The sequence below is a fragment of the Neoarthrinium moseri genome (genome assembly GCF_022829205.1).
Source record: "Neoarthrinium moseri strain CBS 164.80 chromosome Unknown scaffold49_Wmoseri_CBS_16480, whole genome shotgun sequence".
NCBI lineage: Eukaryota > Fungi > Ascomycota > Sordariomycetes > Amphisphaeriales > Apiosporaceae > Neoarthrinium > Neoarthrinium moseri.
The window spans coordinates 83,248-107,108 of NW_026055163.1; the positions used below are offsets into that span (position 1 = coordinate 83,248).

The following is a 23,861-nucleotide window of genomic DNA, read 5'->3' on the forward strand; positions in this document are numbered from 1 at the left end:
TATTCAAACTGATATTACATTAGTAGGCCTTCGCCAAAAACCAACGCCGATAATTCCTCGGCGATGTTGTGTTCTCGCGATTCTTGGACTGCGTGGCTTTCCATGTCATTGGCGATGGGTGCAACGAAACACACAATACCTTGCTGAATAGGGATTCGCATCATGAGGATGATGGTTCCAGCTGATTGGGGCAAAGTTATTATGGAGAACAGCTGTGGCACCCTTTGACTCCGGATAATTATCATCGGAATGGTGATGATGTAATTTCACCATGGTCACTACCTATATTGCGTCGCATCTTTCCGATTAACTGATTTGTTCAGCTCATCGGAAACGCGAGCAGCATCATGTAGTAGTAATTGCACATTTAGGTGAGCCTGTCTCCCTGCCAGACAAGTGAACAAGGAATGGTGTAATCAAGGTCGTTGGGTAGACTGATAAACACGAGACCTGAAAACCAGCGTAAACTCTAACCAGCGGCCGACTAGCTTGGTTGTGCTTAGCCTGATTCCCCTGGCAGACGTGGCTCGTGGAAGTGTCGTTATCCGGCTGGCCACCAAGGCGCCGATCTGGCTAGCGTTTTCCTTGTGAACGAACGCTAGACGTTTTGCAGGCTGTATGAGATCAAGGGTCACCCTGCAGGACACTCGGCTGTCGGAAATCTTCATTACAGTGGCTGACAAGAAAGATACTGGAAGCCGCCCCAGAGTCGCGGACAAATGCATTGATGGGCCCGACTTTTCGGGCTACCATCAGCACTTCAAGTTACTGATACCTGTTTCGCATTGTTGGCTACCTGTAACACTACCACAGGACAAAAAGAAAGTCAGATTCCAAGCGGCGGGCTTGCTTGATGCAGAGTGGTTACAGTAGTGCATGCAGCCTCTTACTTGACAGAAGCATCAAGCTTCTGTTGGAAAATTCTATGAGGTACCCGAGAGTAATGAGGGTTCAGGAGAACCACCTGCCCGAGGAGCCGAGGAATGATAACATCCCAGCGGAAAGGTCAGTCTTAGTCTGAGACTAAATCTTTGAAGCCACGCTACTAAGTCCCCCCACGCGCCAATGAAAGCCATGCTTCCTGTTACGCAATGACTCGGTCGATATTCAAGCGTTGTCGATCACTCGCCCAAACTGACGAACTTCTGATTGAGTTTGTGGATCGGTTAATGCAGCCGACAGCGCGACAGCTCCCAAAGCAACCAAGATTGCAGCTGGAAGGGGCAGATGGAATGAGGCGGCTGAGATGTCAACCTTAAAACTCGTCGAAACCCTGGCTGATCGTCGCCTACCACGTCGTTCTTATCTGCTATTTGACCCCAGCCTGTATCTGTGATCACCGTCTCCAACGTATTGGCATGCTCCAGAGCGTAACACCGTAGTCGCCACCACCATGGATGACAGGAGCTCTCGACTTCTTGCCTCGTGCTGGTCACTGGTGGCTGCGAGCGCCATATTCCTCACCTTGCGTGTCTACTGCAAGTTATGGCGTGGCAGAGGATTGTGGTGGGACGACCATCTGATGATCGTTGCCTGGGTATGTGTGCACCGCTCTCTCGGAACCAGCGCCCTGTCTTGCTAATTACGACGACCTTTCTTTTAGTTGGCTTTGGCAATTGCAGTATCGATAAATACGTATATTGTATCCCTTGGATTCGGTCGCCACATATGGACGATAAGTGACGAGAACCTGAAAACGATCAATCTAAACACGATTCTTGTTGCCGCCTTTGGACTCATGTCAACTTCTATCAGCAAAACGTCGTTCGCAGTTACCTTGTACCGAATTGTTACAAACATATGGGTGAAGCGGTTTCTTATCTTTGTCATCGTGACAATAAATCTATCGATGAATCTGGTTTGGGTTTTCGGCTTCGCCAAATGTACACCTATCGAAAAGGTGTGGGATAGCAGCGTGCCTGGCACATGCTGGAACAAGACAAGTCTGAACAAATATCAGCTTTTTGCAGCCTGTAAGCTGAACGTGGTCCTGTGGCATTTCGGTAGTACTAACTACCACTGAGACTATTCCTCGATCCTAGATTTTGTGCTGGCCTTTCTTCCCTGGAAAATACTCATGGGTATGACAATGCTTCGTCGCGAGAAGTTCGGAGTAGCTGTTGCAATGAGTATGGGAGCGATGTGAGTTCACAGTAACCATTGTGCATTCAACGTTGATGTTTGCTGATGCGATGACAGAGCTGGTGCGACTGGTATTGTTAAGGCAGTTCTGGTGGTCAGCATGACAAGCACTGATATCACCTACGATCGTGTTGACCTTACCATATGGACGCTTGCGGAACCTGCGGTCACTATCATGGCTGCTTCTATACCAGTATTGTAAGTGTTTCCCGAGCTGTGGTGGATTCGATTACTCGTTCCACCCGCATTGTAGAACCCGTCATACTAACAATAAAGCAGGAGAATGCTGTACCACGAGCTCAAGTCAAGTCAAAAAAGTTACTTCCGAAGCAAATCACAATCAAATACGCAGCCCAATGGCGCAACAGGGAATATTTATGCCAAGAGAGGAACTATGTATGGCCGCAACTCGCACTACGGCCGTAATTCTGTTGTCATCATGTCAACTACAGGGTGGCAGGAGTCCCAAGAGGCGCTACAGGACGTCGGAACTCCTCGAACTGAGGATTCTCCGAATATGAGCGGCATCGTTAAGACAGAGGAGGTCAGCGTGGAGCATCAACGTCTGAGCAAACTCAGTGGTGTGGACTCTGTTGAGATGCACAGTCTGGAACCAATCCACCATAACGGGAAGAGCGACGCGGTTTAATTCCCCCTATTCGATGATACCCCTTACATTGATATCAATTTCCGGACTTTACTCCCCTAAAGCCTGCCTGCTCCCTCTGTGAAATTTGCAATACTAGTAAGACAACAGGACGATGTGAAACACAAGGATTGACGTCGACCATCCCCCGCTAACCTCGTAACTGGTACGAGTGGCTTCGGGAGGCTTTTTCACTACCCGAGGCGACCCCGCGGCGCTGTCGCAGCAACTAGCCAGAATTGGGAGTTCGCGATCCATCCGAAGAATACCAAGCGTCCCGGATGGGGCCAGGAAATTGCCTCGGTACGGCTTTGGCTTAGTCCAGCAGACTACGCGCAAACTAATGGCCGTTGTGAGGCTTCGGGTCGCTTACGTCCTGGCAAGCCTCACTGTATTTCTGAAACGTACGGACAGACACGAAAGAAATCTCGCATAACAGAGAGGGACCTGCCGAGGAGTCTCATTTAAGGCCGGGCCCGATGTCATCTGCCGTACCTGCATCTGGGAAAAGAGCTAACTAATGCACACATTGGAAAGAGTCGCCGTTAAAACCCAGAACCGCTCCATGGCCCGCACAGGGGTCCATTGATCGACAGGTCTATTGAACGTTCTGTCTTAAGCCCGAGGGGAAACTAGAGAAGAATCGCCTCAAGCTGGAAGTCGACTGATCTTTTGCAGATCTGGGTGTGTGGGGACGTGAAGGCGGACTAGTCTCTACTTAGTATATCGGGCATGTCGGACTACCTACTCGTGATGGAGACGACCGCAAGTACTCTTGACTCGCCGCCGTAATTGGCCCGCTGATAGATTTTAATGCGATGGGTCCGGAATTATTGGGCCTGCGTCAGCCCATAGCCGACTATATACGATCGACCACGGGCCGCAGCCCTCGGGCGATCGTCTTCTCTGTCAGGTCGAACCTTGTGCACGAAAAGGCAGCATTTCTCCCAGTCAAGCTTTCGAGATGCCTTCGCCTATATCCTGTTTCCTCCTAGCGGTTCTTCCCGGTCTCGCCCTGTCCCAGCCGCCATGCCCGCGCTCCAGCTCGCATAATGGTACCGCTGTCGCGGCTGGGATCCCGTCAGTGCGCCTTGCCAACGGAACCTACCACGGTGTGCGCAACGATGCGTATGCGCAGGACTTCTTCCTTGGTATGCCATATGCGCAGCCTCCGACAGGATCTCTACGCTTCGCTCCGCCCCAACCATTGACCACGTCCTTCAACGAACCTCGAGCTGCCACCGAATACGGGCAGCTGTGCGTTGGATATGGCTCAGATACCTCGAACCTCGGAAACAATGTTTCCGAGGACTGTTTGACTATCAATGTGGTTCGCCCGGCCGGCACAAAGGAGGGAGACAACCTACCCGTCGGTGTCTGGGTTCATGGTGGTGTAAGTATACGAGTGTCCCAGATCTGTATTGATCAGTAATTAAATACTAACAATGGCCGTTTAGAGCTACGTTATGGGCGGATCTCGTGACCCGAGGTACAACCTCACCTGGATAGTTGATCAGTCTGTTAAAGAGGGCAAGCCAATGATTGCCGCATCGATCAACTACCGGCTGTCGTACTGGGGCTTCTTGTTCAGCGAAGAGATGGAGGAAGCCGGTGCTGGCAACATTGCCTTCAAGGACCAGCGTATGGCACTACGTTGGGTCCAGGACAACATCGCTGCATTTGGCGGAAGCTCTGACAAGGTTACGATCTGGGGCGAGTCAGCCGGCGCTCGATCCCTGGGCATGCAGCTTGTCGCGCATGAGGGCAAGCACGATGGCCTTTTCCGCGGTGCCATCCTCGAGAGCGGAAGCCCGGTGGCCAAATTCGTCAATGCTAGCACGTGGCAGCCGTACTTTGATGCTCTGGTCGCGAAGGCCGGTTGTGCCAGCGCCACAGACCGCCTGAGCTGCTTGAGGGGGCTCGACTGGCATGTCCTTAACAATATCTTCAATGGCACTACACCGCTTGGTGTGGTATCGCCTACGCTTAGTGCTGTGCTCGACGGCGACTTCATCACGGACCAGGGCTCGAACCTTCTCCGCCAGGGTAAATTCGCCCACGTGCCGCTCCTGCTTGGCAACAACTTCGACGAGGGCACTGCGTACGCCAAGTCGGGCATCAACACCACGGAGCAGTTCGCAGCCTGGCTCGCTACCCTCGGCCTAAACAGCGACCAAACTACGAGCATTTTGGACTTGTACCCAGACGACCCTGCTCTGGGTATTCCCGCTTCTTATGTAGGCCGCCCTCCAGCTAACCCTTGGGGTCTGCAGTACAAGCGCTCCGCAGCTTTCGCAGGTGACTACCAACAACATGCCGGGAGGAGACTCACTGCCGAGTCGTATGCCGGTGCCAGTTTACCCGTGTTTTCTTACATGTGGAATGTCTACGTGAACGGGATCGCAGCGATCTACGGTGCAACCCACTTCCAGGAAGTCGCCTTCGTTTTTGACAACACTCAGGGGCTCGGCTACGCCACCAACCCATTCGAGGGAAAACCCGAAACGTTCAAGGAGCTGGCGGACTTGATGAGCAAAATGTGGGTTGCTTTCATCCACAACAGCAACCCCAATCTGGAGAGTACTTCGTCTCAAAGTGTCGCATGGCCTTTGTACAGCCTCGACAAGCCCGATAACTTGGTGTTCGATGTTAACGTCACTGGTCTATCGTACATCGCAACAGATGATTACAGAAAGGCAAACATTGCCTACCTTCAAAAGAGCGTATTCATTTAAAGTTGAGATACCCTTCATATAGACTTCTATAGATTATAATACATAGACTTGATCCTTCAATAATCTCGGCATACGTAGCGGCACGTAAGTCAGGGTGCCTTCCTGAGTCAAATATACTCCCCCGCTTGACTTGATCGTAAGTAACTACAGCTGTTTGTTTCAGTGTTATGATTTATTAAGTCGGTGTCATAACTAAACGAAGACCGCGGTAGACTGTCGTTTCTCCAGATGTAACGACAGCTTCGATCAGTTACGGAAAAAACTCTGAATTACATCGTCAACGCCGGTATAAATCTACTGATCGTTTGGTACCTCTAGCATCCGGTACCCCCGCTTGCGCCCTCTACTCTAACTTGTATCATGCCATCCATCAAAGTAGCTCTCTGGGAATCAGTACTCTTGCCATCCCAAATAACCTGCCCGTTAACCACCACCTCGCTCGCCTCGAATGCTGTATGTAGGACTCCCACTATGCCCTGTGTCTGTGGTGGCGCGTCGACACAGATGGTAATACCACCCGTGCTCTCATCAATGACCCATGATACACTAATCGCACCATTCGGGGTAGGTACGACGCCTCGTGCCCAGGTCAAGTCGCCTGGACTGGGCTGAACGGTCCATTCGGCGAACCCGGGTTTGAGCGGCTTGACGCCCAGAACATAGTTGCTCATGAGCGGCACGATACCCGTGCTCCAGCCATGGGCCATGCTCGTGAATCCATCCTCGTATGGCGCACCCCCGGCACCAATGCCTTCCCAGAATGTAGCTCCTGGTTCGTGTGCAGCCATCCAGCCGTACATCCGACGAATCTGCTCAAGAGCTGAGGACGGCTGGCCCGCCTCGAAACGCGCTGCAAGCTCAAAGTATGACATGAACGCGTACACCCGTTGCGAGTAGCCTTCACCGCCAGCTAGCGCTTCACCCCCCGTGTCGTAGAAGGAGTTGCCGTACGGACGAGCATTGGCAGCGCCCAAGTAGGCCAATAACGATGCAGCTGCTGTCGAGTTAGGCGCCACGATACCGGCGAGCACTGCCAGGCTGTTTCCGTCCTGGGCATGCGCATTGCAGCCGCTGCCAGCGCACTTGCGATCGAAGAATGCGTCGACTGTGGGATCCCAGAGCTCTGTGACGAAGGACTTGGAAACTGCGGAGGCGCGCTGGCGCCAGCTCACAGAGTCTGTGGTCTGAGAGAGGAGCTCCGCAAGGTCAGCAGCACGGTCGAGAGCCAAAACGTATAACGCGCTGTAGTACGCTGCTGATCCAGGTCTTTGAATGAAGGCGAAATCCCCATATCCATCAGGCCGTACCAGAAGCGATGTGTTGGTGGACGTATGTGATGGGTAATAGCTTTCGAGCAATAGTTTCATGTTTGCGTAGTACGACTCTATGTAGGATAGATTCCCCGAATAGTAGACGTACTCCCAGCTGCAGGATATCCACCACAATGGATAATCAAACAAGGCCAAGCTGTAGTTATTGCTGCATTACTTAGTTCCGGACTTATCTTGAGGCAGGTATCTGGACTCACATGCTCGCGGGAGGAAGCCAACCGTCACTTCGCTGATGCTGTGCGAGGTCTTCCATAACGTTTCGCGTAGCCTCGAAGATATCGTGAGTCAGGTAGCTGGTGAGTCCTGCCACAGCTAGATCTCCCATGTATGGATCACGATCCCGTTTTGCACCGTCATGCAGAACCACCTTATCTAGAAGCGATGGACTTGTGGCATATCGAGGCTCCGTGTCGTTGGCTCGGAAGATGTCAATGTTCGTCTCCGTGGTATATGCCCCGTCATACCACCATTGGGTGATGTTTGGATCTGAGCACTCGAACCAACCGGTGAAGGTATCGGGAGTCCCTAGATATCCTGACCATTGAAGACCAACGGAGGCTATTGCGACAGATCCGACGCTTGAGGTATACGGCGCGTCGCTCGGAAGCGCATCCAACTGAATCTTGACATATCGAAATCCGTGCAAGCCGTCTGAACAGACTTGATTATCGTACTCACACCCCCACTGATCCAGCCATGTGTAAGCTTGAGGTCGAACGGCAATCTGTATCCAGGTTAAAGACTGCACGTTTGACAACTGTGACCATCTGACGACCACATGATAAGCGTCATTGAAAATCCTACCTGGTCAGTTCCATCAGGCACAATCTTGAGTTCCGGCTATTCCTGGTCAGCATATCTCTAGGACCAGGTTTTCGAAGGACCTCACCGTCGGGGCATTGTCCGACCTCGTGAAGTCGCTCCTGTTCGTCAGGAACTCCAGAGTCTCCGAGAAGCTCAGCCGAAGCCCTGGGTACCCCTGGGCATAACTCGTCGAGTCTGCAAATGTGATTGTCAAAAGCCCGACCACATTCTGGCCGAAGTCGACAACGATGGTCGGAATCTCATCCGGGCTATTCTGGCGGGTCAAGTGGGCCGGACTCCGGTTATTGATTATGCCCTCCGGATTAGTCACGTTCCCTTTCGAGTATTGCGGCAGGATGGCCTTTGGGGTCACGAATCGGCTGGGCGGCGCGCGGACATACTGATGCCAGCTGGGACTATCATTGTCACTCGCCTTCGACACAAGGCCCGTAGGAGCCAGCACGTGGAGAAACGTCCAAAGGGCTGTGAGGCGCGATAGTATGAGCATCTTGTATCCAAACGAGTAGAACAGGAGCGGTCACGGCTCACAAGAAGCAATCAGGCACAGGATCAAGACGAGCGGGTGCCTTGCCCTGAATATGTATGGCCGGCGTGATGCCGCTAGACTGCAGGATTCCTGCAGTGCAACCCTCTGGAGGAGGTGCACGGTGGCTGGCAGGGCAGGCACGCCCATGGAGCCTTTCGCATCAATGCCATCGGACATCCTCGACTGCGGGGAAGCGGTAACTGTCCACGGGTGCGGCTTCAAGGCAGGCAGCTGCTGGTCATCGGGTGTTCATCATTCCTGGTCTCGGCGTTGAAGGAGCGAGCCATCGGACTGTCTCAGTGTCTGTGCTGCAGCATTCCCCGCAAGCAGCACCCCGACAGTAGCACCTCCGCAATCCTGCATGCCACTTAGGCTACTAGACCAGGGTCAACAGGATCGATATGATTGGCGGACAGCAGGTGTGCGTGCCTGGATTGGGAAAGCAATAGTCTGATGGAATCGTCTCGATCGAGGTTAGTCCGGGGAACTTAGGCGTATCGATGAAGGGATCTGACTGGGTTTCCCGTTACCGCTAAGGGCTGCGAGGCTTCAGTATCGAGGTGCCCTACGACCACCATAATCACGCCTGAGCTTAACAGCCTAGAGATGTGGTGTCCGTATCCGATACACATGTTGCAAGAGTGAGTGAGTTGATACGCAGTCGCAGAGACGATAGACAGCGATGGCCAATGTTTAGTTAAACTGCAGACCGCGTTGGTCTATGGCCTTGGTAGGCTTGTATATTATGATGCAAGGCGCAATCGTCTGTTGCCCATGTTGTGATAGGATGTAGTTAAAGTACTTTTATCCGTCTAATTGAACCCCCTGTACGCCATTGAAACAAGAAAGCACCACTTCAAGGGGCCTCTCGGACTTTTTCCAGCAGATGGACTTCCATCGCGATCTATTTATATAAACTTGCTCGAAATCATTGAGCAGAGGCCATTCTCTTCGACATACTATGCGGATGTTAGTATAGTGGCCACAAGTAGAGCGAAACAAGGATAACTTACAAGTCGTAAAATGCGAATTGACTTGGGCTGCTGCCGAACTCGTACACGAAGCGAGAGGCAAGGTAGCTTCCGAAAATGGCACGAAGATAGGCGTCGGGAACACGTTCAATGATGGTGTCGAGGCCAATCTTGTCAATCAGGAGGTTTGGCAGGGCGTCCGCAAGAACAGCGCGTCGAGTCCTCTCGTCCTTCCACAAGTCGGACTTTTGCAGCTCCTCATCAAGCTTCGTGATCGCCTCCGAAAGCTTGTCAGATAGTATGGAGCGAGGAATGCCAGTCTCCTCGTGCTCACGCCAGAGGGCTTCGAACTCGAGCCGAGCGTTGTCGCAGATCTTGGCCTGAACCTGCTTGACATAGGCCTTGTAGAACTCGGGGGCCTGTCCGTACTTGTCGTGGCACATGTTGTTGACGAAGCCTTCGTCGTCGAAGCTGAGGGAGGCGAGAACCTCGAGTGATGACGAAGTGACACCACCCTTGTTCGCGGACGCATCCTTGTAGATGATGCAGCCAGCTTCTTCCAGTCGAAGCTTCGCGTCCTGGGTGATGAACAAGTTCGCGCCTTCGACAATGTACGGAATCTTCGACTTGCCATCATGGATCAGCTTGGCGACAGTCACCAGATCGATCGACTCCGGACGGCCACCACATGGGACGAAACAATCAGTCAAACCAGTGTCGCGCAGGTGGAATGTGTTGCGGAAAGCCGTTCCATTGGAGACAACCTCGCCAGTAGGGAGCTGGAAGTTGGAGTCCTCGCAGAGCACACGGTATCCGTCCTTGGAAAGCTTGGAAATGTCGAACTGCGAGATCATGGCGCGGCTCTTGGCCAGACGTCGGAGCTCTTCCTGGTCAAGGCCATTGGGGTCAACGAGAACACCCGAACCATCAATGATGGAAGTGTACTTTTCGTTGCTCAACAAAATCTCATTGCTGCCAAGGTCTCCATCGGGACCACCGGTCTGCATCTTCTTGACAGTAGCGGGGTCAAGTTGCTTCTTGCGGTAAATGCCCTTGACATACTCGCGCACAGAAAGGGTGGTCATGCCATAAGTGTCATGCGGAATGCCACCGAGTTTCGGAGACTTTCCAGTGAAGAAGGACTTCCACCAAGGCGCGTTACGAGCTCGCGCGTGCTCGGTGGCCCAGTTGACGAGGTCGGCGGTGTTCTCATCGGGACCCATGAACAGGATCTCCTCCTTGCCGTATAGATCGACAATCGGGTTCTTGATTCCTGGAGTCTCGGCTGGCAACAGCAGATCCATGATACTGTCAATATATTTCTCAAATGCCTCCTGGCCCCTGTCTTGTTGCTTGGGGTCAAGCAGGATCACACCCTTCGAGCCACCCTCGGGAATGTCCTTGTTCTTGCGTTGCTGAGTGCTGGCAAGACCGTAGTTCTCGTCGAAGAGGTTCCTGGCGTTGATAGAGTAGGCTTCCTTTGATCGAGACTTGACAATGCGGATTCCACCACGCGCAACATCTCTGAAGCGCAGATGGAAACCACGAGCCTCAGAACTGATCACGAGGAACATACCGTACAGCCTTTTGGGGTATTCGATCTCGGGTAGGAAAGATGGGTCAAGGCGGAAGCTGAGTGCAACCTTGGTCGGGGTGAAGTAGTTGGTCTTCAGAATGGACATGTTGAAGACTCTGAATGCGGTCATCACCATCTCCTCGTGCTCATTAGACACATCTCGCGAGATCTTCTCCTTAAGCTTGGCATCGGAGAGTACTTCAGCAGCTGGAGTAGGTGCGATCGAGTGTCTTTCATAACCAGGCCCAACACTAAGGTGAACACTGGCGAACGAAGCGTACAGTGCCCGAACCAGTTCTGGGTATGCCAGGATGATCTCGAGAATGTAATCCGGTGTGAAGGTCTCCGTACGCAGACGACGCTTGAGCTTGGATAGAATTTCAGCGTGCAGACTGTTCTTGGGATCCAAGGCTTGTTGCAATGAGGCGTATTCGGTTCCGAGTCGGTTGAGGAAATGCTGCACGAACACCCAGACACAGTGTCCGTAGATGGCCTCCTGCAGACTAAGATCGCCAGTCGCAAACAGGGTGTGAAGCTTGTTCTGGGGGATGCAGTACAGCAGCGAGATCTCCTTGGTGATCTGGTGGATCGATTGCTCAATGGGAAGCTGCTTCGCGTCCGAGTCGGGCGAGGGCTTCAGGTAGATACAAATAACAGTGATTCCGTTCGAAAACTGCTCAACGTACTTTCTGGTGCTAGTAACACCATAGTAGTGGTAGAGATCACTGAGGGCACTGAACATGCCCCTAGCGGTGCGAGACCGGAAGGCGACAACCAAGCGCTTCTCTTGCGAATCCTCGATGTCAAAGACCTCGATCACGGGACCAGTCCTGCTGACCGCGAGGGAAATGATATCTGCGTAGATTTGCTTGGTGTTCTTAGTCGCCTTAGTCAGGAACATACGATCGCTGATCACCTCCAGGCGGGTCTCGTCCGGCGAAGGGTTGGCATCGACGAACTGGCACTGGTAAACGAAGTAGCAGCGTAGTGACGCATTGGATGAGGTGTGCTCGGAAATGGTGCCAGGAGATCGGAAAGTCTCAACGCGGAACCTTGTTCTACCGGTGTGGTCAAGGTACTTGGCCTCCAGTCTCTGCTCGTATCTGGGGCCGCCCAACTCTGTCCTTCCCGGCTCACTAGTATCGATGTAGATGGCGTGGTCGGATGCTTCCATATCGAGGCGGATGGCGTCTTGCTGGTTTGCACGGTTGCGAGCTGCAACCTTGGCAGCATATAGCGAAGTGATGTGGGTCGCAATGACCTCGACGCTCTCCAGCTGGAAGTAGACATCGTCAATCCCAAGCGAGGTGTAGAACCACTCGACTTGATCGTGGATGTGTGTTTCTGGTATCCAACCACCTTTGGCGAGAATATCCTTCACTGCGGTACGTTAATAGCACGCCCTTGGGACCACGAATATAGCAGCCTACCCTGTTTCATCTGTTCTACCTTGCCAGCAAACTCCGGTGCAATGTATCCCACAGTGGCAGAGCGCAGAACTCTGTGACCATTTCCATTGACCTTCTGTGGTACCGAGAAGTGTGTCGGCTGAGGAGAGGGTTGGCGACTCGGCTCGTCCGAGAGCCGAGTCACCAGCTTGTTGGCTAAGCCATTGACAGCCATGGTTGTCGAGTTGAGGAGTTGGAACGGATCCGTATATTCAGGAAATCTGTCGGGTGGTAAGTGAGTCGTTTGGATCTTTAACATCGTGGAAAGAATAGAGTGGGACCGTAGAAGCAAAAGATTGTATGATGAGGAACGCCAGTGTTGGCGGGAGGGCACATGGATATAGATGGGTTACGTGAAATCTGCCTCCAAGAGAAAACACAGGTGATCGTATCTTTTGGGGCTAGGGAATGGGACAAGGATAGACCAGAGGACTTCTAGCAGTGTATACAATTCAGGGTTCGCGCTTCGACTCGTGTTATTGCGGCTCGTAAACCTGCTCGTGTACCGGGCAGCAGCACGAAGCCGCAACAACGCAAATGGAGCCGGTTGGCACCAGCGTGATAGGCCAGGGGGCTAGCGATTCGCGAGGGACAACGATGCCCAACGCCAGTACTACAGAGAAGCTTGGACATGTTCCTTATCTCGTGTTTACGACACGAGCAATCTTCACCGCTGGTGTTGATGTGCTCGTGCTTCTGATAAGGGGGGCCCAAATGCGCACAAGCCAAGGTAGGGTTAGAAACGTACCAGAGGAAGTTTTATCCGGCTCGATCAGCGCGGTTGGTCCGCTAAAGACTTAAATGTGGACGTATACCAATCTGGCGAGTTGAAGGCCCTGGCTGATCTCTGAACGGCGAGGATGGCGTTCAGAGTTGTGTTGGCTCAAGGAGCTTCCGTGGTTCACTCAAGCTGCTGTGGCGGGCCAAGTGTGACGTCGGACGGTAATGTAGGCTTTTGGAGGGGGAGATGGGCTACCGTGGTGGGGTTGCCGGGGTTCAATTGGTGTTGGTGAGGATGAACAATTCAATGTCAGGCCTCAAGGAGCAAACTGATGTCGAAGTTGCCAATACAAGGAGTATTGCCGGGTCTGGGACCAGGTTTTCTGACAAGACAGAAGAATGACCTAGGACTGACTGGTCGTCAAAAGTGATGCTGTCAGCTCCAAGCTGGATACGTAACAGGGTTTCTGGACGATAAGCACTGCCCGGAAGCATAGACTGGGGCTAAGGGAGGATGGGTGGATGACGGCAGTAAGGCGAGGCCGAAAGGCTAAAGATAAGGGATTTCAGCTGCTAGGAATTGAGGGAATCGCCCCATGACATGGACCTCCTGCTCGTGTCTCTGACAATGATGATGGTGATGCTCAGCGACCCCGGGCCACCTGTCCAGTGGAGGCCGCTTCCTTTTTATACCCCCCCGCGCACATTGAGGCAGGTTACGGTTCCCTAGTTGGGAGAGCACCTCATCACAACAAAAAATTCTGTCAAAAGCATGATGCCTCCGGTCACGATGAGCTATCCTGGGTAGCTGCTCCATCCACACTGCAGCCGATCACCCTTGGGACCGCCCGTGTATTGCGGGCGCCGCCATGATTGGCCGCGTACCTGAATTCAGGACACTTTCTGGTGGGCTGCCTCGCCGTCGTCTGGCGTGCCTAGGTTGCATCGGGCAAGGCCTGGCAAGATTCGACGGTTATTCGAGGCTGTTTCCCGTGACCCACCGCGCTCCATGTTGGCCGGGGGCTGGCCAAGCCCCCAGGCTCGTTCTGGGCTGGCGTGCCTCTGCCCTGCCATCCTTGCGCCCATCACTCCCTGAGCGGCCATGCATTAACTTGTTTTCTAGAAGGCCCCCAGTGGACTTGCAGGTCTTGTATGGCAAACAATGACCTGTTTTCCATCGCCCCCTTTCCCCGTAGCTATGTATGCCTGGAACACCTTTGCCCTTTGCCCTTGGCCCTCTACGACGACCCGGCCTTCGGATCATGGCAGCACGGCATTGACCCGACTGCAGTCCCAGGATACGAAGCGACGGCGTCTACCCGGTCTGGCGCACCCCTAAACCTTGGCCCAAGGTACCGGCAGGTACCTGCTGAAAGGCCGGCCGCCTTACCGCCTCTTTGCTTTCGTCCCCATGCGGACAGGCAGTTAAGGATCCCGAGGGCTGTCCAACGCTGTTATCTAATAGCTCCATATTTCACTGGCCACGATGGCTGCAATTGGCACGACATGTCCTGGCAATGATTCGCAAGAGATTGCCAGAGGTATCCCGTGATGGCCCAAAGCTGAAGCCATGAACCACTGGTGGTTGGCGACTGCTTTGGGAGCTGCAACCTGCAACCCGGCAGGCTTCGTGACCCACTTGCCCCGCGATTTCCAGTCTCGTCGGGTCCGGGTACGTACAATCTCTTACCCCCATTTTACTTAATCGTGCAGTGCACCTTCAACCCACGAGGTCACTTGGTTTGACGCCAGACGGAACCCAGGACTCTATAAGGCAACTTTGTGTCTCTTGCTGACAGCATCAATGTCGGCAATCGAAGATTGAACTTTCTATTACGAAATCCACACCCAACAGCAACCGGCTGCCGGCTACCCCAGACAAGCCAAGAGGCGGGAGACGGTGCACCATGGGGCCCAGGACCACGTCACGAGTCTTGTCGAATATCTCAGAGAAATTGCGCAAGTCTGGGGGACGACGTGGCCGGCCTGGCCTCGTTCTCCGGAGTCGAGACCGTGGCATGCCGTAGTTGTTTGAATGACACTTGCCTCTAGTTAGAGCTGGGGGTGAGACCCCGTGATACAGTAGGAACCCTCGGCTGCTGAATCCGAGATTAGACACTCCTCAAACTGCTCCGTGACTCAGTTGTCTGGACAGCAAAGGGAAGTTCCTATGTTCATCCCTTCCGGGGCTTTTCATTGCGCGTCTACGGCCTTCTAGAAACTACAATGGCTGAGACCTGGGCAGTATTCCCTACCTTATTCTAGGTTGATCAAGTCCAGATATTGTCGACGTTGGCGATCCCCCTGGCAAGCCTGGCTGCTGGCCTGGCCTGGTTCTATTTTTATTCCCACGCGCTACTGAACGGCAAACCTCCTGAATGACAGATAAGCACCGCCACAAGCTGTGGGCCCGAAAGCAACTGACACGAGCTCTCATCGTATTCTAAGCAGGTTGAGGTTGTCCAAGTACGAGCATCGGTTTGGGCAAGTTTCCAATAGTATATCCTTGCCACATGGCCTGATATCCAGGTGCTGTATGCAGGCAAACCGACGATAAGATCTCCGGAAGAGCCGCATCTTGTCGCGACTGAATTCAACCAGAGGGCACGTGCACGCGGCAGCCGATGCGCTTGAAAATTCACCTACTACATACAAACACACTTGCCTCATTCTCTGGATAATCGCAAATGGAAGCTGATAACGAGGGATATTTCACATCAACATTATTGATGAAAAGGCTGTCTCTGACGGTGCAACCCAATGTCTTTCATCTATCCTACGCATCGACTTGCCCAATGTAGAACTAGAACATAGTCGGTTCTATCCGCGGCTCCGCTTAACGCCGGCTAGTTTTTGTGGAAGCATCGGCTTGCTATCTGCGAGTCATCAATGTCTCCAGATGTACTGCACAGGACCCCAAAGAGGGGACGATTATCACGATACGCATGAATTATCCCAAACTCTTTAGTAATGAGTTTGCATGTTGAAACAGGAATAATGGCAACATCGGGAGCCTTTGAACACAAGCATTGCAAGGTGTTCATAGCTCAGATGGTTGCGGCAGTACCACCACTTGCCTTGCCACCATCCTTGAGCACACAAATCCCATCCTACACAACTTCAATCCAGCCGAGTCAGCTTGCTGTGACTAGCTTGCTGGAGCTCCTATACGATACTTTTGCAGTTCTAGAATGCTTCTTGGAAGTATTTGCTCATGTCTTGTCATCCAGCATGCAGGTCGATCCTGTATACGTACACTGAGATATGCGCCCTAAATTGCTAGAGAGTAGGTAGGCTTTCAATGCGCCACAACTGCACGCCACAAATGCAGCACGTCGGTCCCTCCCCCACATTGTACCATTGAGATGCCAAGGCATCTTCGCGGCTTGTCGCGGGGTTCCATGAAGCCATCTGACGGAAGATCACGACCACGCCAGCAAAGCGTCACTATTTGACATAGGTTTCTCCTCTTGGCGCCCAAGCGATCGGAGAGCATCGAGTAAGAGCAGCTTAGCAGTCCCCGCCCTGGGCCCAAAACCTCGTGCACCATGAGCGGCCCCCTAGAGAACGGCAAACTGCTGGATCTTGATGCACAAGCCGCAGCGCTAGACCAAGACGACGGGCTGAAACAACTCCGGGACGAGTTCGTAATACCGTCGATAGCTGACATAAAGCGTCAAACGATACAAAAGGGTATGTTCCTCTGTTAGCTGAATATTACAGAAGCGGGCTCACCCCTCCCCAGATGATACCACGGAAGCAAACGCCAGGGCCTGCACTTATCTCTGCGGGAATTCCCTGGGTCTCCAGCCGAAGAGGACATCAACTCGCATCAAGCAGTACCTCGACACATGGGGCACCCAAGGAGTGCAGGGTCATTTCAAGCCTCTAGATGACTCTCCTCTGCCGACCTGGCTTGATGCCGACGCCCATGTAGCCAAGCAGATGGCTCCGATTGTAGGGGCGGATGAATCAGAGGTTGCCGTGATGCAGACACTGACAGCAAACTTGCACTTGCTGATGACGGCCTTCTACCATCCTGATCCCAAAGGCAAACACAAGATCATCCTGGAAAGTAAAGCCTTCCCAAGCGACCATGTGAGTCTTACCTCTAGTCACCCTTGATGACAGCGGGCTGACTCCTGACAACCAGTTTGCCGTTCTCAGTCAGATCCACCACCATGGCCTATCGCCGGAGACGTCCATGGTCGAGATCCAGGCCCCGTCTTCGGAGGACAACGTGCTCACCACAGATGACATCGTATCTCTGATCTCAAAGCATGCATCTGACACAGCCTTGATTCTTCTCCCAGGCATTCAATACTACACTGGCCAGCTCCTCGACATATCTACCATCACTGCCTTTGCACATAAGCATGGCATCTTCATCATCTGGGACCTTGCCCACGCTGTCGGCAACGTGCCGTTGCACCTGCACGAATGGGATGTAGACGCGGCGGCGTGGTGCACGTATAAGTATCTGAACGGCGGTCCGGGATGCATCGGTGGCATGTTCATCAACTCAAAGCACAGCCTGGTGGCCACGGAGATCAACGATCCCAACCCTGAGCGTGGTTACGGAAAGCGATTATCGGGATGGTGGGGGAACGACAAGGGCACACGCTTCGCGATGGAGACGAAGTTCCACCCCGTCAAGGGAGCCGCTGGCTTTCAGCTAAGCAACCCGAGCATCCTCGACATCACCAGCCTCGGCGCTTCCCTCGAGGTGTTCGACCTGGCTGGCGGTGTAGCACCACTGAGAGAGAAGTCCAAGCGGCTCACCGCGTTCCTAGAGCATTGTCTGGCATCGCTATCAGATAATGCCAGGCGACTGTTCCGCACGATCACGCCCACAGATCCGGAGCAGCGCGGGGCTCAGCTGAGTCTGCTGCTTGGGGACGGGCTGCTCCACGTGGTGATGCAGGAGCTCGAGGCTCGCGGTGTTATCGTGGACGAGCGCAAGCCCGATGTCATTCGGGTTGCGCCCGCTCCGTTGTATAACAGCTTTAGCGACTGTGTCGCCTTCGTGCGAGCTTTTGAGCCAGCACTGCTTGCGGCACAAAGAAGCAGGGGAGCATAGAAGGAGGGGTGATTCCATAGAAACGCGTACTGCAAACATAAAGAGCAATAGAAACAAAACTGCATGTAGTGATCTACTGGCATCGTGCGCGTCGCGCAGCAATGTCACGCTGAGATAGTCTGAAAGTGCTCGTGGGCATGCAAATGAGTCCTGAGACTTACTATGCCAAGCGTTGCCAACTTGCCACGGCTTGCGCAAACATTCATGGCTCAGCCCAAGACAGCGTGGGTCAAGGGACAAGAATCTTTGACCAAGTTGATGATAACAGTGGGACGGTTGCATTGCTGTTGTGGCACACGCCACACTTGGCTTCCCTTACAGAGTGTTCATTCATGGAGTGGCGGGCTTTAGTGAGTTGGCATTGTGGCTCAGCAGGCTGGTCTGCGTTCAATACAGGGTCGCACCAGCTGAAACAACTGGCGGCAGGTCTATCACGCCTCGGCGCACGTCATAAAGTGCCCGGAAGGGGCCTCCAGCCTAGCAACCAAGAATCGTGCTGCAACCTGTTGATGAAATAGCCTGAGCCCGCCATTCAACATTGTGCTCGTTTTCCCGAACTCCTACATCCTCATATCTGCATCCTACTGCACCACAAACAATCCCCTTCTGTCAAGTACGCTTTTGCTGAATTCAGCCAACACGCTTGGTGAGCCCCTCCAGACCTGCGACGACAGTCCCCCACCAAACCTAGCTAACTAAACACAACCCCAGATCCAAACCACCATCCCCCAATTAAGCCCAAAAATGCCTTTCTTCTACTCAAAGGGAGTCGGTAACCGCCACTTCGGCACTTCCGTCCACGCCTCTCGCCATGGCGTCCACCGCGGGCCCTGGCGGTTCAGCTTTGGCAGATTCAACTGCTTCAAGTCTCACTAGTACTGCTTCAACACCTAACCCCTGCTGGTGAAGGGCCTGGTGGGCCTATGACCTCACCGGTGCGCCTGCGCCCGAGGGAACGACGAACACGACCTGGAGGACCCGGAGGTTGGGCACATGCACAATGGAACGGGCGACTACTTATTCTGCTATGATTTTCTGCATGGAGTTTGGCTGTCGCGTACAGGGCGAAGGCAATGGTCCCAATGAGATGCATTCCGCGAGCGAACAATAGTTTGATGGCACGGTTTTCTCGCATCCGTTTAATACCAAGAATGGCATTGCTTTATATTGCGAAATACTTGATGATTCTCTCCCATGCTCCTTGTATGCTATGCTGTTGAACCAGAAAAACCAGAAACTTCATTTTTGTCAACACTTTCGGAACGAGCCCCCCGAGCACTGGAGAAAGTGACAATGTTGTCCCCTCCTTCTTCACAATTTCACCCACCAAATCTCTCCAATTGCTATTGTCGAAGACTCCATGTCTATCCAGAGGACATGCAACCCAATTTCCCACGAGAGCTGAAAAACGGCTTCTATCCCGCCCCACAATTCGAACCGAGATGGTGTAGCTATGAGTGAGGGAGATTCCTAATTAAGGCATGATCAACTGTCTGCCAGGAACGTATATCCGTAACTCTGAAGGTTTATACCATGTGTTTCTATCCTCAAACTTGAGAAGTAGAACCTTACTAAGAGGGAATTATGACAAAAGTTCTAAACTTAGACTACACATATGCATAAGATCTTTGCTGATTTCCTACCATGCTTGGGGCATCGCAACTCAGACAACGAGGACTCCATGCCTCGTCGACACAGTAGTCTCGGTTTCTACTGGAGAATTTCAAAGAATGTGTTCAGGTTCCGCTTCCTAATTCACATTCTTTGGAGTGACTCGCCAGGTGAACCGATATATGATATATGCGATCCTGAGCTAGAACTGTGCAAATTAGAATGATGAGTCTTCAGTGACAGAACCTGGTTTGCGTACGGCTTGAATCACATCCTTACCTTCAGACAGGATTTGTGAGTTGAGCAAACTGCAAAAAAACAACGGACTTTGCTATAGCAAATTTGTAAGCTTGTTACCCATTCAGGTCAAGACTGAGAAAGTTATTTTCGACGTGCAGAATCACCATGGTGAAAAGAATATCCTCAGTCTAGAGCGCGACATCTTGAACCACACCGAGTTCACTATCATGATACACCAACTTGTCTACCACGCACGCTTCTTGATTGTTTGGTCAGCTTTCTGTGTCAAATGTTTGACATCTGACTGTTGCACAGCTATGCGTATAAGAAGCCTGAAGGTTTCTTACATATGATTGCAGCCTTCTTGGTGTCAACCATGCAGGTTGAATGGTCAGTCAGTGAGATCTCGTAAACAATGGAAGCTCGGTCTCTGAGGTGATAACTGCTCCGTATTGATATAAAGCTGCACGTGTCTCCACCAGAATCGAAATCCTCCGCATCTAAACCTGTCTTGCCAACAACTTGCTAGTCCGCCTGTTTCGCGTGCTACATTGGCACCCAACTACGATAACATGACAGACGTTATTCTTGCCCCCCAGATCGCGGCCCTCATCAACCAGGCTGGGGATCTTGTGATGTCGTGTTGCGACTTCATGGGCCGCGTGCTTGATGCTCCAGATGATGTCAAGGAGGTTCGAAACGAGGTCGCTGCTTTCCAGAATGACATTCGAAGCCTTGAGTCTTTTGTTTTGAACAATTCCGACGAGTTCAAAGATGTCATGAATCTTAGCAGCAGCAACGGTACTCTAGAGACGGCCAAGAGCATCATTGATGACCTGGCGAAGTATCTCGATCTGAAGCGGTCGTTCCCTCCCGCCCCGGCTAAGCTGGGCAGGTTCCAACTTGACAAAATGATGTGGCTAATGAAAAGTGACCACATACACAAGTTCCTCGACAAGCTGAAGTCGTGTCGCGAGTCTGTCAACCTCACGCTCACCACATTGTTAACGTTAGTCCAGACGGCTACCCAAAGCTTAAATTACTGCTTCGTCAACGACCTGCTGACCATTTAATAGGAAGCAAGTGAAGAAGATTGAGAATGAGGTCACACAAATCGGGTGTAGATTAACTGGTAATTGTGTAACCCGTTTTAGATGAGTACTTAGTAACCATTAGCAGACCAAGAGAAACGAAGGATACTTGCATGGTTTCACGTCAATGACAGTTACATGCGTACTATGCACGCCAACAAACGGCTCCAGTACGAGCAAAACACTTGCGAGTGGATGCATCGAAACCCAGAGTGGGCCAAGTGGCTGTCTGGACCGAGGTGCGGTCACGGACACTGCCGATACATCCACATCGAGGGGATACCGGGTGCTGGAAAGACAGTTCTTGCTTCATACTTGATCGAGAAAAGCGCTGAGCACTGTCGGTCTCTGGGTTCCACGTACTACTATTGTCACTACACAAGAGCACAGGATGAAACTATCCCTTTACTACAGCGCACTATCAAAGATCTGATGGGCCAGCTTGCGATATCAATGGGGGCTCGCTACATTCCGAAGCGCATGAGGGAACGGTACGATGTTGATACAGAACTTGACACTCAAGATCTGCTTGCATGTCTTGAAGATGTCTCTTGCCAATTTGAGGATGGTGTCCGGATCATTGTGGATGCCCTCGACGAGAGCCGAGGCCGGGACAATTTGCTCCGTGTTCTGATCACCATTGGTACTGACGATCGCTTTCGGAATGTCTCCCTTCTCACAACAAGTCGGATTGAACCTGATATTGTTGAGAGTGTGCAGAAGCTGGGCCATCTTTGCACCATCATATCGATGGCCAACCCGGACGTACGAGCTGACATTCGGAAGGTTGTGCACTCCGAGTTGACCAAAAGACACTGGACCCCTAAGTTTACTAAGGAGGTGGAAGATAAACTTGTGAACGGATCAAAAGGCATGTTCCGTTGGGTTGCATGTCAGCTTGACCTGTTGAAGCGTCTTGAGCAGCGTTACATCAGCGACGAACAAGTGATTCGCGGAAAGCTCCAAGACCTGCCCGATGACATCTTCAAAACCTACGAGCGCATTCTACTGGAGATCCCCGAAGACCACAAGGAGTTCGCCCGCACTGCGTTGGCGTTGATATGCAGCAAAAGCCATGATATCCCCACAGCGGAAATCCTCGTCGAGGCATCGTTGCACTATGTCCCCTACGGCAATATCACGAAGTACAATGTTGCCGCCCTGTCAAAGATTTGCGGCTGCTTGATCAATGTCAATGCACTCAACAAGACACCTGACAGCGTCTTCAATCGCGACAACGAAGGCGTAGTCTTCTCAAGGGTATCGCTGGCACATTATACCGTCAAAGAGTACCTTTTCCACCCTGACACGGCCAAAGGACCCGCCAAATTCTTCGCTCTCGAGGAAAAGAATCTGAAAACAGTCTATATGACGGTGGTTTTCAACGGACTCTCCCATTTCCGACCCGGAGGCGGGACCGCGAAGAAAGATCCTGTCACTCGTTTCGACGAGTTCTGTCTGCAAGAGACCGAACGCTTCCTCAGGTCCCGCGAGCGAGCATGCGTCTTGGACAATGACAAGCTCACAAGCATTGTGATATCTTCTCTGAAGCCCTGTGCCCCGCATGCAGCATTTCTCAAGCTACAGAGGGGCATATCACGGGTGATGAGGGATTACTTCAGTACATGGAACGCAATGATACACCAACTAGAGATACAGCCCCTAGGAGAAGCAGAAGTAACAGACCCTGTCGGTGTTCTTGTTAACCTGGTCCATCTTCGGTGGAACGAGATGGCAGAGAGGTATTTGGAGCACTCAGATATCAAGGGTCTTCCTCGACGCACAAGAGACAAACTCTGGACAACAACCTTCAAGTTCAAGGGCAATGAGTATGAGCACGAGACGTTGCTGATGCTCTGTGTCCGCAAGCGCTTGATCTCTTTTCTCGAACTCTTCACTCGCAAAGGTGCTTACTTTGACGAGGAGAGCGAGATACTCTTTGCTGCGATGTATGATCCGTACAGGCACAATTCCTCTGTCGCCCTGGCACTCAGAATGCTACGAACTATGCTTGATCTAGGGAGCGGAGCCAAGCCGGACCCTACGCCCAGCAGACCGGGCGGTCGCTATCCACCGCCCGAAGAGGCTAGTACCCTGAAAGCTCAATTCGCATTCACTCCTCTCCAAGTTGCTACAGTAATCCTGGAGTACGACCTGGTCGAGGCCCTGTTGGATGGAGGAGCAAACCCCAATGGCGTAGGGACAAGAAACGGCCAGATCCCCCACGACTACCACGATAATCCCGACGGCCCTGACTGCAAATACCTCTGCAAAATGGGACTCAAGACGCCACTGGATATCTGCAGACTAACTCAGCCGCCGTGGGCTAATCCGGGCGAGAAGGAGGCACTTGTTGCCAGCAAGCGATGCGATATTGAGCGTTTACTCAAACGCTGGGGAGCTGAAGAGCCCGAAGACAGCGAGGACTCCGAAAGCGGGGAAGTTGATGGCATGGACATCGACAGAGAACTCATTGATTTAACTTCGTGATCATCAACAGTTATGTCTCCACTTATCATATTTCTTCATGGCTTACCTAGCAATTAGTCCACATTTCGCCTTGACGAAACGGTTCATGATTTTTGGGGCTTTGGACTGCATAGACAAAACCGGAATGACACCTACGGCTGTTTGTATGTATGTATTGGGGATTGCTGGTGGTGATATTGGCCTCGACTCCTTGAACAGGGACATGTCTGATCTAGTCGCTACATAGTTGAGTGTTAAGGCGTGAGTGGTATACCAGTAGAGCCGTAGCCGAGGCCTCAGCAGTTGAATTAAGTGTTTCCTGCGACTTGCCGTCCGTATTTGTTAATTTCCAGTATCGGTCGGGTCTGAGAAATCTTTTTCATCTTCCAGCTCCTATGATCCCATTTCGAGTGCCGATTGATGGATCATAAGATTAATAATGAGCCATTT

The 23,861-nt window shown here is 52.3% G+C and overlaps 6 protein-coding genes across 6 annotated transcripts; 4 read left to right on the forward strand and 2 right to left on the reverse strand.

Moving 5' to 3' along the window:
* Positions 1 to 1,393: 1,393 nt before the first annotated feature.
* JN550_010040 (uncharacterized protein) lies at positions 1,394 to 2,791 on the forward strand (the record flags this gene model as incomplete). Its single annotated transcript, XM_049308250.1, has 5 exons — positions 1,394 to 1,537; positions 1,604 to 1,973; positions 2,025 to 2,142; positions 2,200 to 2,340; positions 2,422 to 2,791. 5 exons carry the CDS (start codon positions 1,394 to 1,396, stop codon positions 2,789 to 2,791), a joined length of 1,143 nt encoding a protein of 380 aa, XP_049167968.1.
* A 961-nt stretch (positions 2,792 to 3,752) lies between these two features.
* Positions 3,753 to 5,523, forward strand: JN550_010041 (uncharacterized protein; the record flags this gene model as incomplete). The annotated part of the gene is made up of 2 exons (XM_049308251.1): positions 3,753 to 4,181; positions 4,246 to 5,523. The coding sequence occupies 2 exons, from the start codon at positions 3,753 to 3,755 to the stop codon at positions 5,521 to 5,523; spliced, it is 1,707 nt and encodes a 568-aa protein (XP_049167969.1).
* Positions 5,524 to 5,837: 314 nt separating this feature from the next.
* On the reverse strand, positions 5,838 to 8,382 carry JN550_010042 (uncharacterized protein; the record flags this gene model as incomplete). The annotated part of the gene is made up of 5 exons (XM_049308252.1): positions 5,838 to 6,990; positions 7,052 to 7,578; positions 7,659 to 7,694; positions 7,744 to 8,141; positions 8,208 to 8,382. 5 exons carry the CDS (start codon positions 8,380 to 8,382, stop codon positions 5,838 to 5,840), a joined length of 2,289 nt encoding a protein of 762 aa, XP_049167970.1.
* Positions 8,383 to 9,133: 751 nt separating this feature from the next.
* On the reverse strand, positions 9,134 to 12,459 carry JN550_010043 (uncharacterized protein; the record flags this gene model as incomplete). The annotated part of the gene is made up of 3 exons (XM_049308253.1): positions 9,134 to 9,164; positions 9,219 to 12,132; positions 12,183 to 12,459. 3 exons carry the CDS (start codon positions 12,457 to 12,459, stop codon positions 9,134 to 9,136), a joined length of 3,222 nt encoding a protein of 1,073 aa, XP_049167971.1.
* Positions 12,460 to 16,468: 4,009 nt separating this feature from the next.
* Positions 16,469 to 18,000, forward strand: JN550_010044 (uncharacterized protein; the record flags this gene model as incomplete). Its single annotated transcript, XM_049308254.1, has 3 exons — positions 16,469 to 16,613; positions 16,666 to 17,018; positions 17,074 to 18,000. 3 exons carry the CDS (start codon positions 16,469 to 16,471, stop codon positions 17,998 to 18,000), a joined length of 1,425 nt encoding a protein of 474 aa, XP_049167972.1.
* A 2,423-nt stretch (positions 18,001 to 20,423) lies between these two features.
* JN550_010045 (uncharacterized protein) lies at positions 20,424 to 23,432 on the forward strand (the record flags this gene model as incomplete). Its single annotated transcript, XM_049308255.1, has 3 exons — positions 20,424 to 20,860; positions 20,928 to 20,983; positions 21,031 to 23,432. 3 exons carry the CDS (start codon positions 20,424 to 20,426, stop codon positions 23,430 to 23,432), a joined length of 2,895 nt encoding a protein of 964 aa, XP_049167973.1.
* Between the last annotated feature and the right edge of the window lie 429 nt (positions 23,433 to 23,861).